Source organism: Oncorhynchus nerka, linkage group LG10 (assembly GCF_034236695.1).
Source record: "Oncorhynchus nerka isolate Pitt River linkage group LG10, Oner_Uvic_2.0, whole genome shotgun sequence".
Lineage (NCBI taxonomy): Eukaryota > Metazoa > Chordata > Actinopteri > Salmoniformes > Salmonidae > Oncorhynchus > Oncorhynchus nerka.
Window position 1 is genome coordinate 56,257,667 of NC_088405.1, and position 17,438 is coordinate 56,275,104.

At 44.9% G+C, this 17,438-nt stretch overlaps 1 protein-coding gene across 1 annotated transcript in view; it reads right to left on the bottom strand.

Moving 5' to 3' along the window:
- LOC115135679 (ephrin-B3-like) overlaps positions 1–16,978 on the bottom strand; it is a 38,101-nt gene extending 21,123 nt beyond the window's left edge. The window contains exon 1 of the mRNA XM_029670595.2: positions 15,713–16,978. Within this exon, the coding sequence (XP_029526455.1) occupies positions 15,713–15,861 (149 nt within the window). The 5' untranslated portion in view covers positions 15,862–16,978. The remainder of the gene's footprint in view (positions 1–15,712) is intronic.
- Positions 16,979–17,438: the final 460 nt, after the last annotated feature.

Sequence of the window (17,438 nt, forward strand, 5' to 3'; positions counted from 1 at the left end):
ACAGAGAGCATCAGCTCCCTTGCTCTCCATTAAGCGCTTACTGCCCTGAGAGCCTGGTGACATTTCAACACAAGGAGGGACAAGCAGACACATCAACCAGGGAGCTCCAGGCTCCTTCATCCCTCTCCTTCCTTCTCTCAGATCAAGGTGTTTTGGAAGAGAGGGAAACAAGGTTTTGGGGCGTTTGACAGAGCATGATAATAAATCATTGGCTGTTACTTTCCCCTTGAGGTTTCTGCTGTGACATAGGCTACAGTACGAATGATGCAGTATGTACCATGTAGTGGCTTTAACCTGGGCTCTATTACAACGAGGTCCTGTTCCTGCTATGACCACATTTAGAGAGGCTTGAGGTTCACGGTGATCTGCACAGATAGAACAGATAGTGAGAGACAGTGACCTTTTCATTTGTCCGGACACATCGTGCACCTTCTGCTCAGCACACGCATCACATATATGCGCTCGTACACTCGTTATTCTACACACACAGTTAGCAATGTAAGTAGAGAATTACTGTGCAGGCCTTTGAGCCAGGTGTGTGAGCGGTCTCCTCTCTATGACTCCGAGTTGAGTAATCAAATCATGTCTGTCACGGTGTACCTTTTCACTTCTGCAGAGCCACATGTGCTCTGTTTAGGCATATAGTAATGCTTTGATACAGAGCATATGTGTGCTATTTAAGTCTCCTTATTGGGACATTTCTAAGTGTACCATTTCTGTCCATCCTCCCATGACTCAACATCCCCATCATACTCGGCTATATTCAAGATGCCAGTCAAGTGCGTATGTGACATCAGTGATTACTCTGCTGTCATAACCCGTAGCCTGAGGTCACATCCTGTACACTACGGGCCTGACGCAATTCAAGGCTACACGCTGTTGACCTTGCTAATAAGTGGGTTCAAAGTTTAATGCTGGGAATGAAGCCCACAACTATGTTGAGTATGGCTATGGTCCATGCTTCATAGCTACAGTTGAAGTCGGAAGTTTGCATACACTTAGGTTGGAGTCATTCAAATTTGTTTTTCAACCACTCCACACATTTCTTGTGAACAAACTATAGTTTTGGCAAGTCGGTTAGGACATCTACTTTGTGCATGACACAAGTCATTTTTCCAACAATTGTTTACAGACCGATTACTTCACTTATAATTCACTGTATCACAATTCCAGTGGATCAGAGGTTTACATACACTAAGTTGACTGTGCCTTTAAACAGCTTGGAAAATTCCAGAAAATGATGTCATGGCTTTAGAAGCTTCTGATAGGCTAATTAACACAATTTGAGTCAATTGGAAGTGTACCTGTGGATGTGTTTCAAGGCCTACCTTCAAACTCAGTGCCTGTTTGCTTGACATCATGGGAAAATCAATCAGCCAAGATCTCAGAAAGAAAAATGTGTAAACCTCCACAAGTCTGGTTCATCCTTGGGAGCAATTTCCAAACCCCTGAAGGTACCACGTTCATCTGTACAAACAATAGTATGCAAGTATAAACACCATGGGACCACGCAGCCATCATACCGCTCAGGAAGGAGACACGTTCTGTCTCCTAGAGATGAACGTACTTTGGTGTGAAAAGTGCAAATCAATCCCAGAACAACAGCAAAGGGCCTTGTGAAGATGCTGGAGGAAACGGGTACAAAAGTATCTATATTCACAGTAAAACGAGTCCTATATCGACAACCTGAAAGGCAGCTCAGCAAGGAAGAAGCCACTGCTCCAAAACAGCCATAAAAAAAGCCAGACTACGGTTTGCAACTGCAAACTGGAGGAATGGCCCAAAATTCACCCAACTTATTGTGGGAAGCTTGTGGAAGGCTACCCGAAACACTTGACCCAAGTTAAACAATTGAAAGGCAATGCTACCAAATACTAATTGAGTGTATGTAAACTGACCCACCGTGAATGTGATGAAAGAAAAAAAAGTTGAAATTAATCACTCTCCACTATTATTCTGACATGTCACATTCTTAAAATAAAGTGGTGATCCTAACTGACCTAAGACGCTGCCTTTTTACTAGGATTAAATGTCAGGAATTGTAAAAAATGTTTAAATGTTTTTGGCTAAGGTGTATGTAAACTTCCGATTTCAACTCTATGTCCAATCATGCTTTCTCTCTTAATACTAATATCACGGTGACTGTTGAAGGTCCTACAGATATTAATATTGAGAGAGAAAGCATGATTGGACGTAGCTATGAAGCATGGACCATGGCCATATTCAACATAGTTGTGGGCCTTATCGAGAACAGTTAGCTCAAGCAGCTGATTGATGCTCATCTGGAGAAACTTTCATCTGATCTCACATTGACGCTGAAGCGAACTACATGAATATTGCATTTTCTCCAACTTCTCTTTTTAAAACAATGCTAAATTAGTGCCTTCGTCAGAGCTGCTGATGAAACGGATTCTGATGCATTATTCAATGGTCGAGTTTTAAAACCGTGCCTTAAATGATGGATAAGGATTGCATACATAATATGAACTACTTATACCAGATGACACACAGGTCAAAGGAAGGGAAACCAAAGCTTACTTGACTTTTGATCATGTCATGACAGTCTCTACTTGTGGTCTGTGTGAGGCTACCCAGGGTTCAGTGTGTTGCTGAATCCCATGGCCTTATCACTGCAGTGGACAGATTGGAATGGCCTTTGGCCGACTTCATGGCCCAGTGTTTATGGGAATGTGGGTGTTTGCTTCATTGCCTGCCCTGTGCCCTCTCATCCTATTTGACTTGCACTGGCTGTGGTTCTAGCTGTAACCCCACCTCTTGTGAATACACTTCCAGCTTCATGTTTGCTCACACCATTCTGCCTCACTGCTCTGTTGAAGATGATTTCAGGCAAACTTCCCCCGTAATCCCCCCTGCTGCTGCCCCAGTCTGGAGGTCCTGTATAGGGGAGGACTGTACCAGGATGCACCAGAGCCCGCAGTCCACTAAGCCAGCCAGGGACCAGGGCAGTCCAGCACCACCTCGGCCCAGTCGCCCTCCCAGGGTGAACACGTTGGGAGATGGCCTGGTTCATTAGACCAGAGCTTTCATTGGCATGAGGTGGAACATGGTTTACCATCGACTTGAATTGTTTACAGGCCAGCCAGAAGAAAACAAAGCTGCTTTCTCACTTTTACACAGAGCTCTCAGGGTTTCATACCATAGATCATTACATGCCAATAAACTGTACAACACTGTAATTTAGTGTCTAGAAATGTGTAAATATCAATTTTGTCCCATAACACAGCACTGTTTGGTGAATTGCTGATACCGTGCCTTTCTAGGACCCTTCCCCCAGAACTGCTAAGTGGGTCCTGCTTTATCTGAAGTGCTTTCAGAGTGTTGTTTAGAGCCTTTATTTAATTAGTTAAGTACTAAGAGATAAAAGCCACATTCCTACGCCATGACTCAGTCCCCATCAGACTCCGGCCTTAACATAGCCCAACCTTGACACAAGCGGAGCTCAGACGCAGGCACTCCCCTCTAAAGGGCTCTCCAGTGTTTTCACAGTTTACGCAAACAGGAGCTCAGTTTGCGACGCGTTCCAAAAAAAAGATTCAGCCTCACGAAAGTAGAGAGGTACGCAAAAAAGCTCCATCGGATCCGTTTGCGGACTGTGTGGAGCCCTTAAGGTCGGTTCGTTACAAGTGGGATCTTGTAGTTCAGAACGTTGAATGAAGTTTTCGTGTGACACTTCACTTTACACCTAGCGTCATAACACTTTACGACAAGGCCCGAACATGTCACAACAGCTGACATAACATGTCCTATGTTATGACGATATTATGAACAGTTATGTCAGCTGTTGACATGACATGGTTATGACCGTGTTATGACGGTAGGTATCCAGTAAAGTGTCACCAAGTTTTTCGAAACGGGGAGTGGAACCGTGTTTGTCTGACTCTCAGTATGTATCAGGCTATGAGAGGGATACATGTACCCAAATGCCCAGGACTCTTAACCACACGTGAAAAGGCTCATAAAACCCAAATCACAGGGCTGATTAAAGATGAGAAGACTTAAAATAGCACTTCCTTTTGTTTGGAGGATGAGTGAAGCAGAAAGTCAGCCAGAGAGAACAACTCCCTGGTCCCTTCTCTCCCTCCTTTTCCCTTTGTCTTCTTCATTCCTGTCTTCCTTGTATACTAGCACACCAGGGAATGTCTAGGTTTCCCATTCTTTGTAATATTTTTGAATAAAGCGTTTCATACGAGAGAAGTGTGTGCATTTGAAGCAGAAAGACATACTGAATATGTAACTTCAGAGACAAAGCACGAGAGAGAGAGAAAGAGAGAGCAAAACAAAGCGAGGCGGGGTAAAGAGCGAGTGGGGTTCAATTAGGAGAATGTTGAAGGGGAAACATTAGTCTGGTTTGTTAAAACAACTACATGTCCTTCTTACTGACATGGCTCTTGGATCCTGTTCTCCAGTCGATGGTCCCCCAATTACACAAAACAAGGCATACAGAAAATATTATTCACGCCACTTAACCTTTACGGAAGAGAGACGGAGGAGTAGATGGAGAAAGAAACAGGATGCAGGAATAGAGAGAAACAAGGAGATATGAGGGAGAGGCACATGGAGAGAAGGGAGGGAAAATGAGATAAAAAAATTGAAAGGGGATATAGATCAAACAAGCACAAAAACAAGGGAAAAGCAAGCGTTTTTATTATAGTGATGCACTGTTCTGAGAATCCATTTCATATTGGAGGGAACATACATCATCACCCCCCCACCTCACAGTGAAACCCTCATCAGCGCAATCTTAAGACTGCAATTACTCCATTATTCGCCACATGCTCTCATGCTCTGCCAAGACTTTGAAGGCATGCCAGGGAAGCACCTTTGAAACAGAACATTAAAAACGAGGAAGGCGGTGAAAGGGAATTTGCAAATGATACTGGCAGGTAGCTACTAGGGTGGGTAAAATGTTAGTGTGTGGGTGAACACCCAGGTCCGTGATACAGGTCTGTCTTCGACGTCCATCCATGTCTGAGGACATCAGAGAGATGAAGTGGAAACCAGCCACTAGGGGCAACAGTGAGCGCTGTTACCTTCAAGTAGGTTTTGGTTTTGCTAGGGCATTGTGGATGGGGATGCGGATGGATTTAAGCATCTGCCTCGATTCCAAAGGTTTGAAGATAAAACAAAAATGACTTTTTATTATCCCAAACCTTAACCCTTGTACCTTAACCATTCGGAGTTAGTGCCTAAAATGAAGATGTCTGAGTTAGTGCCTAAAATGAAGATGTCTGAGTTAGTGCCTAAAGATGTCTGAGTTAGTGCCTAAAATGAAGATGTCTGAGTTAGTGCCTAAAATGAAGATGTCTGAGTTAGTGCCTAAAATGAAGATGTCTGAGTTAGTGCCTAAAATGAAGATGTCTGAGTTAATGCCTAAAATGAAGATGTCTGAGTTAGTGCCTAAAATGAAGATGTCTGAGTTAGTGCCTAAAATGAAGATGTCTGAGTTAGTGCCTAAAATGAAGATGTCTGAGTTAGTGCCTAAAATGAAGATGTCTGAGTTAGTGCCTAAAATGAAGATGTCTGAGTTAATGCCTAAACATAACCTTTAACACTTTGAAATGTGACGGTTGAGAAACATGGATGACCGTCTAATTCTGACGTGAGGCTGTGAGAGATGGACGCCTTTACACTCCATCTACGTGATTCCCAGCCGAAACAGTTCGCAAGAGTCCGTGCATATATTATGACGACATTTGTGTTAATTTTAGACTTCGGGTAAGGAGTTTTTCAGTTGTTTAGGCACACGTCACTTTTTCTCGAGGCCAGCCGAATTTCGGGAGCTGAATGCTACGCCCCTTCGTCCGTGATTGGGCAACAGTAGGGATTCTTCGAAAAAGTCTGTTGTCATTCAACAAGAGACAACTTGTTTTGATGCACATTTTTTCTTTCAGAAATACTGCACCAAAATGTATTTTGCGCGACTAAGAGCTCCTCGGCAAAAACATAACAATTAATGACAGATTTCTTGAGTCATCTTAGATTAATTCTGGCTATTTTGAGGAAGTGTATACTGCCTACGGCATCTTCAATAGGAGAAACAGTCCTATTGCCGCTTTTTTATCGTTCTTTTCAAGCGAAAGTCTAAAGGGAGCACACTCGTTCGGTTTGTCTAGCCGCCAGCCGAACTGAAGCATGCTGACGCCTTAAGCCATACACCTACTACAACACATGTGAAAGGGAGGAGTTCTTTGTTATGTTAAAGTTCTTTGTCATGCACCCTTTAACGTATTTACTCATCACTCTTGAATCCTGCCCATATCCCTGGGCAAGAGTTTATGAAACCATTGGATTACTGAAGAGATTCCATCAGATTAGTCTTCTGCCAAGAATCCCAAGCAATGCCGCAAATGCAGCTTCCACCACTAGCCTGTATTCTGACATCCAGTAGTTTATGACTGGTAACATTCTCACTGGTTATGTTTTATTTAATAAATTAGCTCCAGATAGCTCTGTGGCTATTCATTATGGTAACAATCTCAGGTAAAAGAGGGCACATGGAGAGATGGAGCTACTGAGTAAGTGATAAAAAAAAATATTAAAAAATACTTGATGTTAGATGGTTCCTCAACACGAAAGTAGTCTATGGGCCAGGAGAAACAGTAATCCCTGGTTCAGTTTTCCTTAAAGCAGCCTCTACAAACTTCAGCCACCATAAACTACCAATGAAAGTCATGCAACATTTTTTTATTTTGCTTTGTTTACATGCCCCCAGCACTTCCATTGATTGCTAGCTGTAAATAGTGAACTGCTCCTTTAAGTGCCTTGCTCAAGGACACGTCGACAGATTTTCCACCTTGCCAGCTCGGGTATTCGAACCAGTGACCCTTCGGTTACTGGCCCAACGCTCTAACCACTAAGGCTACCAGCAGAGAAAGCGAGTGAGCGAGAGAGAAAAAAAATCCCCCTCACATACTGCTTTGTTGTCTGACTGACAGTGGTGCACTCCACAAGAGGGGACGGCTGGGTGTGTGTTGAGTAGGAGGATTACCCTCCTTACTCTCACACCCCTAATCCGAGGTCAAGTGGTACAGCTAATTTGGTGCTGTTACCAAAGTCACCTTCACAAGTCTATGGAAAACTTTTGTTTGGTCGCACATTCAGTATTTCACTGCAAGCATGCATACATTTCAGACAAGCATATACAGACAAGCTTGCCTACTCATACACGTCCCAGAGCACTTTCCTTTGCCCTTCTTCATTTGACACTGTTTATTCTCCACAGTTCAATCTAGACTGTTAAATATTTAGACTGGAAAATACACAGGTTTAACACAGACACGCCTAGGCATTCATAGTAACCCCCCCCCCCCCCCCCCCTCCATCCATCGCACACGGCTGTCTGAGCAGAAGGTGTCACAGGAGGACAGGGGTGGATTTTGTTCCTCCCTGGATGAGTAAACAAGGCGAGTCTAAACACTCTGACTGAGACAGCCGCTGAGTGACTGACTGGGAATACACCCCCACACACCCAACAACAATGATACCCACACCCCTAGGAACAACATGCACAAACACACTCAGGCAAGTAAACACACACACACTCCTTTCTGACACAGACATCACACTCACACCAACTATGAGGGTGTAACACTCTGGCTGTATGTGGCAGTGTAAGGGGGGTAATGAGGCTGAACACATGTGAAGACGCAGGGACCTCATCCTTAAACTCAGGCTACCCGCTCCTCAGTCTCCTGACACTGTTTCGGTTTCCTTTCTTTTCCCAATCTTTCAAAAGGTTTTAATCTGAAACGCTTAGCCCAGCTAACCAGGCTTTTTATCCTCAGCCAATTAGCACGGGATTCATTAAATATTGAGCAGCCTGTGAAGTATTCATTTTGAATGCCCACTTAAGGGGGAAGAGATGTACATCCACTTCGCCTTACACGACTCTGCCTCAGATGTCAATTCCAAATCAAATCAAAGTTTGTCACCTGCTCCGAATACAACAATAACCTTACAGTTAAATGCTTACTAGTCCAGGTAAGCCATTTGATCACCTGTTCAGGAGTCTTATTGCTTGGGGGTAAAAACTGTTGAGAAGCCTTTTTGTCCTAGACTTGACACTCCGGTACCGCTTGCCATGCGGTAGTAGAGAGAACTGGGGTGGCTGGGGTCTTTGACCATTTTTAGAGCCTTCCTCTGACACAGCTTGGTGTAGAGGTCCTGGGTGGCAGGAAGCTTAGCCCCAGTGATGTACTCGGCCATACGCACTACCCTCTGTAGTGCCTTGTGGTCGGAGGCAGAGCAATGACCAGGCAGTGATGCAACCAGTCAGGATGCTCTCGATGTTGCAGCTGTAGAACCTTTTGAGGATCTCAGGTCCCATACCAAATCCTTTTAGTTTCCTGAGGGGAAATAGGTTTTGTCGTGCCCTCTTCACGACTGTCTTGGTGTGTTTGGGTCATACTAGTTTGTTGGTGATGTGGACACTAAGGAAGCTCTCAACCTGCTCCACTACAGCCCCGTCGATGAGAATGAGGGTGTGCTCGGTCCTCCTTTTCCTGTAGTCCACAATCATCTCCTTAGTCTTGGTTACATTCAGGGATAGGTTGTTATTCTGGTACCACCCGGCCAGGTGTCTAACCTCCTCCCTATAGGCGGTCTCGTCGTTGTCGGTGATCAGGCTGTTGTGTCGTCTGAAAACTTGGTGTTGGAGTCGTGCCTGGCCATGCAGTCTTGGGTGAACAGGGAGTACAGGAAGGGACTGAGCACGCACCCCTGAGGGACTCCAGTGTTAAGGATCAGTGTGGCAGGTGTGTTGCTACCTACCCTCACCACCTGGGGGGCCCCCTGCACTCCTTAACTCCACTCACTCATCTTATATCCATGTTTAGAGTGTGTGATTTTCTATATCTGTACTGAACATGTTTCTGTATTCATTGCCTGTGTCTGTCTGTTGTGTGTGTTGGTCGTCTTGGCCATCAGGAGTCTGAGGAAGAGCTGTCTAACAGGCCATGAGTAAACCCATTGACCTTTTCATATATCGGAGGAACATTAGATTCCATACGGATGAGAGATTCTCAGCAGTAGCACAGAGCTCACACTCAGTGTGTCCCTCTATCTGGGCCCACTTAAAAAGACTCATCAGACCCAACTCTAGGTTATTTTTCGTCTCTCCATCTCGTGGTTGCATCTTTCCATCTCTTCATATTCCCCTCCTTTCACCGGCCACTCTCAACATCGACTCTTCTCGATAATTGTACCCCCTTATTGCAACTCACTAAACAAAACCCTCTCATGTTTACATTATTATTTCATTAGTGACATTTGGGCAGTTTGTTCATGTATCTATTCTGTCTATGGAAACGTAACCTAACACCTACAAGGTGATTTGGGTAGCGAAAGTCGTGTAGGCCTATTTAATCAAACCTTCTTTGATTGTTCAACTGTGTATCTGTGTCTGTCCTCACACGAGAGAGAAATTAAGGCCTAGCTTATGAATTGATGCACAATTACTGCATGCTTTCCAATAGGTGAGAGTCTGGGCTTTGACAAAAGAGGAGCTTGCTTGAACAGCGTTGGACAAATCCAGGCCAAGTTCTCACTGGCTTTCATAATTCCCCATTCGCAAACTCACACTTCCGGCGCCGACAGAGATGGCCGCCTCGCTTCGCGTTCCTAGGAAACTATGCAGTTTTTTGTTTTATTTACGTGTTATTTCTTACAGTAGTACCCCAGGTCATCTTAGGTTTCATTACATACAGTCGAGAAGAACTACTGAATATAAGATCAGCGTCAACTCACCATCAGTACGACCAAGAATGTTTTTCGCGACGCGGATCCTGTGTTCTGCCTTACAAACAGGACAACGGAATTGATCCCTTGCAGCGACCCAAAAAAACGACTCCGAAAAAGAGGGAAACGAGGCGGTCTTCTGGTCAGACTCCGGAGACGGGCACACAGTGCACCACTCCCTAGCATTCTTCTTGCGAATGTCCAGTCTCTTGACAACAAGGTTGATGAAATCCAAGCAAGGGTAGCATTCCAGAGGGACATCAGAGACTGTAACGTTCTTTGCTTCACGGAAACATGGCTCACTGGAGAGACGCTATCCGAAGCGGTGCAGCCAACGGGTTTCTCCACGCTTCGCGCCGACAGGAACAAACATCTTTCTGGTAAGAAGAGGGGAGGGCGTATGCCTTATGGTTAACGAGACATGGTGTGATGAAAGTAACATACAGGAACTCAAATCCTTCTGTTCACCTGATTTAGAATTCCTCACAATCAAATGTAGACCGCATTATCTACCAAGAGAATTCTCTTCGATTATAATCACAGCCGTATATACCCCCCCCCCCCAAGCAGACACATCGATGGCTCTGAACGAGCTTTATTTAACTCTTTGCAAACTGGAAACTATTTATCCGGAGGCTGCATTCATTGTAGCTGGGGATTTTAACAAGGCTAATCTGAAAACAAGACTCCCTAAATTTTATCAGCATATCAATTGCACAACCAGGGGTGGAAAAACCTTGGATCATTGTTACTCTAACTTCCGCGAAGCATATAAGGCCCTGCCCCGCCCCCCTTTCGGAAAAGCTGACCACGACTCCATTTTGTTGATCCCTGCCTACAGACAGAAACTAAAACAACAGGCTCCCACGCTGAGGTCTGTCCAACGCTGGTCCGACCAAGCTGACTCCACACTCCAAGACTGCTTCCATCACGTGGACTGGGATATGTTTCTTATTGCGTCAGATAACAATATTGACGAATACGCTGATTCGGTGTGCGAGTTCATTAGAACGTGCGTTGAAGATGTCATTCCCATAGCAACGATTAAAACATTCCCTAACCAGAAACCGTGGATTGATGGCAGCATTCGCGTGAAACTGAAAGCGCGAACCACTGCTTTTAATAAGGGCAAGGTGTCTGGTAACATGACCGAATACAAACAGTGCAGCTACTCCCTCCGCAAGGCTATCAAACAAGCTAAGCGTCAGTACAGAGACAAAGTAGAATCTCAATTCAACGGCTCAGACACAAGAGGCATGTGGCAGGGTCTACAGTCAATCACGGACTACAGGAAGAAATCCAGCCCAGTCACGGACCAGGATGTCTTGCTCCCAGGCAGACTAAATAACTTTTTTGCCCGCTTTGAGGACAATACAGTGCCACTGACACGGCCTGCAACGGAAACATGCGGTCTCTCCTTCACTGCAGCCGAGGTGAGTAAGACATTTAAACGTGTTAACCCTCGCAAGGCTGCAGGCCCAGATGGCATCCCCAGCCGCGCCCTCAGAGCATGCGCAGACCAGCTGGCCGGTGTGTTTACGGACATATTCAATCAATCCCTATACCAGTCTGCTGTTCCCACATGCTTCAAGAGGGCCACCATTGTTCCTGTTCCCAAGAAAGCTAAGGTAACTGAGCTAAACGACTACCGCCCGTAGCACTCACTTCCGTCATCATGAAGTGCTTTGAGAGACTAGTCAAGGACCATATCACCTCTACCCTACCTGACACCCTAGACCCACTCCAATTTGCTTACCGCCCAAATAGGTCCACAGACGATGCAATCTCAACCACACTGCACACTGCCCTAACCCATCTGGACAAGAGGAATACCTATGTGAGAATGCTGTTCATCGACTACAGCTCGGCATTCAACACCATAGTACCCTCCAAGCTCGTCATCAAGCTCGAGACCCTGGGTCTCGACCCCGCCCTGTGCAACTGGGTACTGGACTTCCTGACAGGCCGCCCCCAGGTGGTGAGGGTAGGCAACAACATCTCCTCCCCGCTGATCCTCAACACTGGGGCCCCACAAGGGTGCGTTCTGAGCCCTCTCCTGTACTCCCTGTTCACCCACGACTGCGTGGCCACGCACGCCTCCAACTCAATCATCAAGTTTGCGGACGACACAACAGTGGTAGGCTTGATTACCAACAACGACGAGACGGCCTACAGGGAGGAGGTGAGAGCCCTCGGAGTGTGGTGTCAGGAAAATAACCTCACACTCAACGTCAACAAAACTAAGGAGATGATTGTGGACTTCAGGAAACAGCAATGGGAACACCCCCCTATCCACATCAATGGAACAGTAGTGGAGAGGGTAGTAAGTTTTAAGTTCCTCGGCATACACATCACAGACAAACTGAATTGGTCCACTCACACAGACGGCATCGTGAAGAAGGCGCAGCAGCGCCTCTTCAACCTCAGGAGGCTGAAGAAATTCGGCTTGTCACCAAAAGCACTCACAAACTTCTACAGATGCACAATCGAGAGCATCCTGGCGGGCTGTATCACCGCCTGGTACGGCAACTGCTCCGCCCTCAACCGTAAGGCTCTCCAGAGGGTAGTGAGGTCTGCACAACGCATCACCGGGGGCAAACTACCTGCCCTCCAGGACACCTACACCACCCGATGTTACAGGAAGGCCATAAAGATCATCAAGGACATCAACCACCCGAGCCACTGCCTGTTCACCCTGCTATCATCCAGAAGGCAAGGTCAGTACAGGTGCATCAAAGCTGGGACCGAGAGACTGAAAAACAGCTTCTATCTCAAGGCCATCAGACTGTTAAACAGCCACCACTAACATTGAGTGGCTGCTGCCAACACACTGACACTGACTCAACTCCAGCCACTTTAATAATGGGAATTGATGGGAAATGTAAATATATCACTAGCCACTTTAAACAATGCTACCTTATATAATGTTACTTACCCTACATTATTCATCTCATATGCAAATGTATATACTGTACTCTATATCATCGACTGCATCCTTATGTAATACATGTATCACTAGCCACTTTAACTATGCCACTTTGTTTAAATACTCATCTCATATGTATATACTGTACTCGATACCATCTACTGTATCTTGCCTATGCTGCTCTGTACCATCACTCATTCATATATCCTTATGTACATATTCTTTATCCCCTTACATTGTGTATAAGACAGCAGTTTTGGAATTGTTAGTTAGATTACTTGTTGGTTATTACTGCATTGTCGGAACTAGAAGCACAAGCATTTCGCTACACTCGCATTAACATCTGCTAACCATGTGTATGTGACAAATAACATTTGATTTGATTTGAGTCCAAGCAGGCGGGAGGGGAGGGTCGAAATCACGGAGGGCACGCACGCGACCCTTTATGAGGGTGCAATCATGCATGAAGACCACCCCTTCTCTCACACAAGCATCTGCCATAAACAGGCATTCCCATGCTTACCAACCCAAGTGCGGTCTGCTTGCTCTCTCTACAGCCAGAAAGGTAGACTATAGTTTTACACTAGTCTATATGGAACTATAGGCACAGGACACCAGGGTTGGGAGCTCATTTCAGAATCTTGGAATTGACCCCCTTTCAACTCATGAGTTGAAATTAGAATTGGCCACATCCCACAGGAAGTAGAATTTAATTCAATACAATTTAAATAAATTCCACTCAGTCATATAGTGTTCACGTGCTAGTCAGAACTAGGAAACTCTGAAATGTCCAACTTAGTGAAGTAATACAGGTGCCTTGTTTGACAAGTAAACACGGCGGACATTTCAGAGTTTCCTGGTTCCGACTAGCACATGAATGCGCGAATAGAACATGAGTTTAATTCAATCTGACAGGTCACACTTCCAGATACCAAAGAATATATATATATATATATATATATACACACACACAAAAGTATGTGGACACCTTCAAATGAGTGGATTTGGCTATTTCAGCCACACCCGTTGCTGACAGGTGTATAAATTCGAGCACACAGCCATGCAATCTCAATAGACTAACATTGGCAGTGGAATGTCCTTACTGAATAGCTCAGTGACTTTCAATGTGGCACTGTCATAGGATGCCACCTTTCCAACAAGTCAGTTTGTCAAATTTCTGCCTTGCTAGAGCTTCCCTGGTCAACTGTAAGTGCTGTTATTGTGAAGTGGAAAAATCTAGGAGCAACAACGGCTCAGCCGTGAAGTGGTTGGCCACACAACCTCACAGAACAGGACAGACGATTGCTGAAGCACGTAAAAGTTGTCTGTCATCGGTTGCAACACTCACTACGGAGTTCCAAACTGCCTCTGGAAGCAACATCAGTACAATAACTGTTTGTCGGAAGCTTCATGAAATGGGTTTCCATGGCCGAGCAGCCACACACAAGCCTAAGATCATCATGCGCAAATCCAAGAGTCGGCTGGGGTGGTGTAAAGCTCACTGCAATTGGACTCTGGAGCAGTGGAAACGCATTCTTTGGAGGGATGAATCACACTTCACCGTCTGGCAGTCTGATATATGAATGTGGCTTTGGGGGATGCCAGGAGAATGCTACCTGCCCAAATGCATAGTGTCAACTGTAAAGTTTGGTGAAGGAGGAACAATGGTTTGGGGCTGTTTTTCATGGTTTGGACGAAGCCAATTAGTTGCAGTTGCATTCTAGACAATTCTGTGCGTCCAACTTTGTGATAACAATTTAGGGAAGGCCCTTTCCTGTTTCAGCATGACAATGCCCCCATGCAGAAAGTGAGGTCCATAAAGAAATCCTTTGTCAAAATTGGTGTGGAAGAACTTAACTGGCCTGCACAGAGCCCTGACCTCAACCCCATCAAAAACCTTTGGGATGAATTGGAACGCGGACTGCGAGCCAGGCCTAATCACCCAACATCCTTGCCGGACCTCACTAATGCTCTTGTCTGAATGGAAGCAAGTCCCTGCAGCAATGTTCCAACATCTAGAGAAAAGCCTCCCCAGAAGAGTGGAGGCTGGTATAGCAGCAAGGGGGGGGGGGGGGGGGGGCAACACCATATTAATGCCCATGATTTTGGGAAGAGATGTTCAACAGGCAGGTGTCCACATACACTACATTACCAAAAGTATCACTTTTCTCTGGAAACAAATGTTCATATAATCTTTTAACTAATTGCTTAGAATAGACCATTATATTTCCAGCACAATTTAATTTGTTTGGCTTCTTTTTTAGAAAGCCACGGGGTCAACTTGAGGGTTGAACTAATGCATTCTGGTAAATAATATATATATAATAATTCAAATGTAAGTGATTAATGAAATATAATATCTTAGAAAATTCACATTTAATATTTGATATGCATGTTTTATGTACAATATTTATATAGACTAGGCCTTGAAGTGACATTTGAATTAAATTATATTTCCTTTATTCAAATTTGAATTCTGTATCCCGTTTACCATTTCAATTCAAATTCAAGAATTGAAATTTCATATATTCTAAATTAAGCCCAACCCTGCAGGACACACATCTGTTGAATAGAACCCGTGTCCGACTTCGCTGGACATTATGTGCCAGGAGACTCCCGTCTTCCTCTCCAATGAAGTCAGTATCCCCACCACCACTATTCACCTCCACCAGCAACAAGTAGCTTAGCCCAGTGTAGAGTTGGATATTGAGTGAACTCATGTCATTAGACCTGATATCGAAGTTTACAAAATAATCGGTGTCCCCAAGGTGCGCATGATCCCCATGAGTTGGTAGTTGTATTGTTGCGTTCAGTATGTTTCTCCAAAGGCCACTCTGCCGGACTGCAATGTCACCTAAATAACGCACAGTTATTCGCGTTGACAGCCTGTAAAGACACGGTGTACACGAGTGACATGTATTCAGTCAGTCATAATCAGACAGGTTTTTTTTGGGGGGGGGGGGGGGGGAAATAGACGACGACGACTTATAAATACATCTAAACTAGTCTATATGACAGCGTACCACGTACCTCTTGTTCAACGTATTCCAGTAAATAGGTTCCATGTTACCTGCAGCTATTCCCAGTAGATCCACAAGAAAGATAAAAATAAATCCCAAGCCATTACAGCCGTCCCAAAACGCCAAAGCCATCCCTGCTCCTCGGCGCTCTCCTGCCATTTTACCCCAAAAAGTGACGGGGAATCGATTCAGACAAAGAATCGTTTGGAGACTGCGAACGAAGTTCACGAAATCCCTGGAAGCGCACAGCTATTGTGCGACTTCGGAAACCGCATAAGAAAAAACGTCCCAAAAATCAATCAGACAACAACATTCAGAGTAGTTGGAATGTGGTTAGAGATACAATGTGTCAACCTCTTGAGTTTAAAGTGCATTAGTGGCAATATTCAGCTTTCTGGTTTAAAATGTGTCCAGCAATTATGGACATTATTGCATGACGAAGCCTATATCTATCATCTCTCCTAATGTCACCTCTCCAGACAAATGCAAATGCGTTGAAGGTCGCGAATATCGGAGTAACCGCATTCTACCACTTTGGAAGCGTAATTTTGGATAGCGGGCGTTTATCTTCATTGGCAAAGTGCCATTGCCTACCTTGCCACGCATATGAACTGGTTTGCTTGCTCAAATGTCCCTGACTCATACAGCCTAGTCCAATGTTGTATAAGAAAACATTCGCTGACCCAAGTTGATCGCCTATTCGCTGTGCTCTTGTTGCAGCACTTGAATGCTTAACGCATTAAGGATTTTCCCGCTTTCTCCATTGTTATGCCTTCTGCGTCTTAGCGCACACAAAAAATGCCCATTCTATCCGTCATTTATCCTTTCCGCTATTATGGCACAATCTTGGAAAAATATCAAGTCAAACTTAGGTCAAACTTCAAAAAGGACAGGCAGTCACTGAATATTGCCATATTAAACATAATGCACATCGATTAACTCGTGTTGATCAAAGCCAGTTTCCTGAGGTCTCTAATGTTCACTATACTGCTTTATGTTCGTTGCATCCTCTCTCAACCTCGTACCTTGCTGCACACTGATAGAGTAGCTAGGTATAGAGATGGAGTGCAGTAGCCCATGCTATGCAAGACTACTTGTGTCCCAGAGTGTAGCTCTGGGAGACCCCCTTACTATTATCACCACCCAAACTGATGACATACCCAAATGAAACATGCCCTCTAATCAGTATAACACACGAATCGGAACAACTTCCCACATGATGTATATCCTCCTTTCGCCATTATGGCAGCGACGGGTCGACTTCGGATCGTCTAATGCCGACAGTGGCCAAGGAACATAGTGAAAGGGCATGTAGCCTATAACCAACATATTTTGCCCCGAATATTGTGGCAGATGCCGTGTCAAATGTTGGTTAAGAAATGCCAGATGTGCAGTAACAAGCTTGTAGCTCCCCCAGCCGTTATTCGGTAACAGATGCTATTCATTTATAATATAACAATTCAGCAACTCATTTCCAGTAGTTTCATGATTGTAAAAGCAGAAAAGAGAGCGGAGTAAAGTGCAGAGTATAGGACAACAAAACTGAACCTACCATGCCCCACGTGGGCAACATGTAAAACCGCAGGCAGTGTAATATCACATATTGTACGGTCTTTGGTAATACGTAAGAGGTAAGACCGACCACCAAGAACGTCGGACGTGCGCAGTAGATCACAGCTGAGCGTCGACGAAGTGGCAATTCAACTTGTGGAATCGTCGGTAAAGGACGTCCTGTT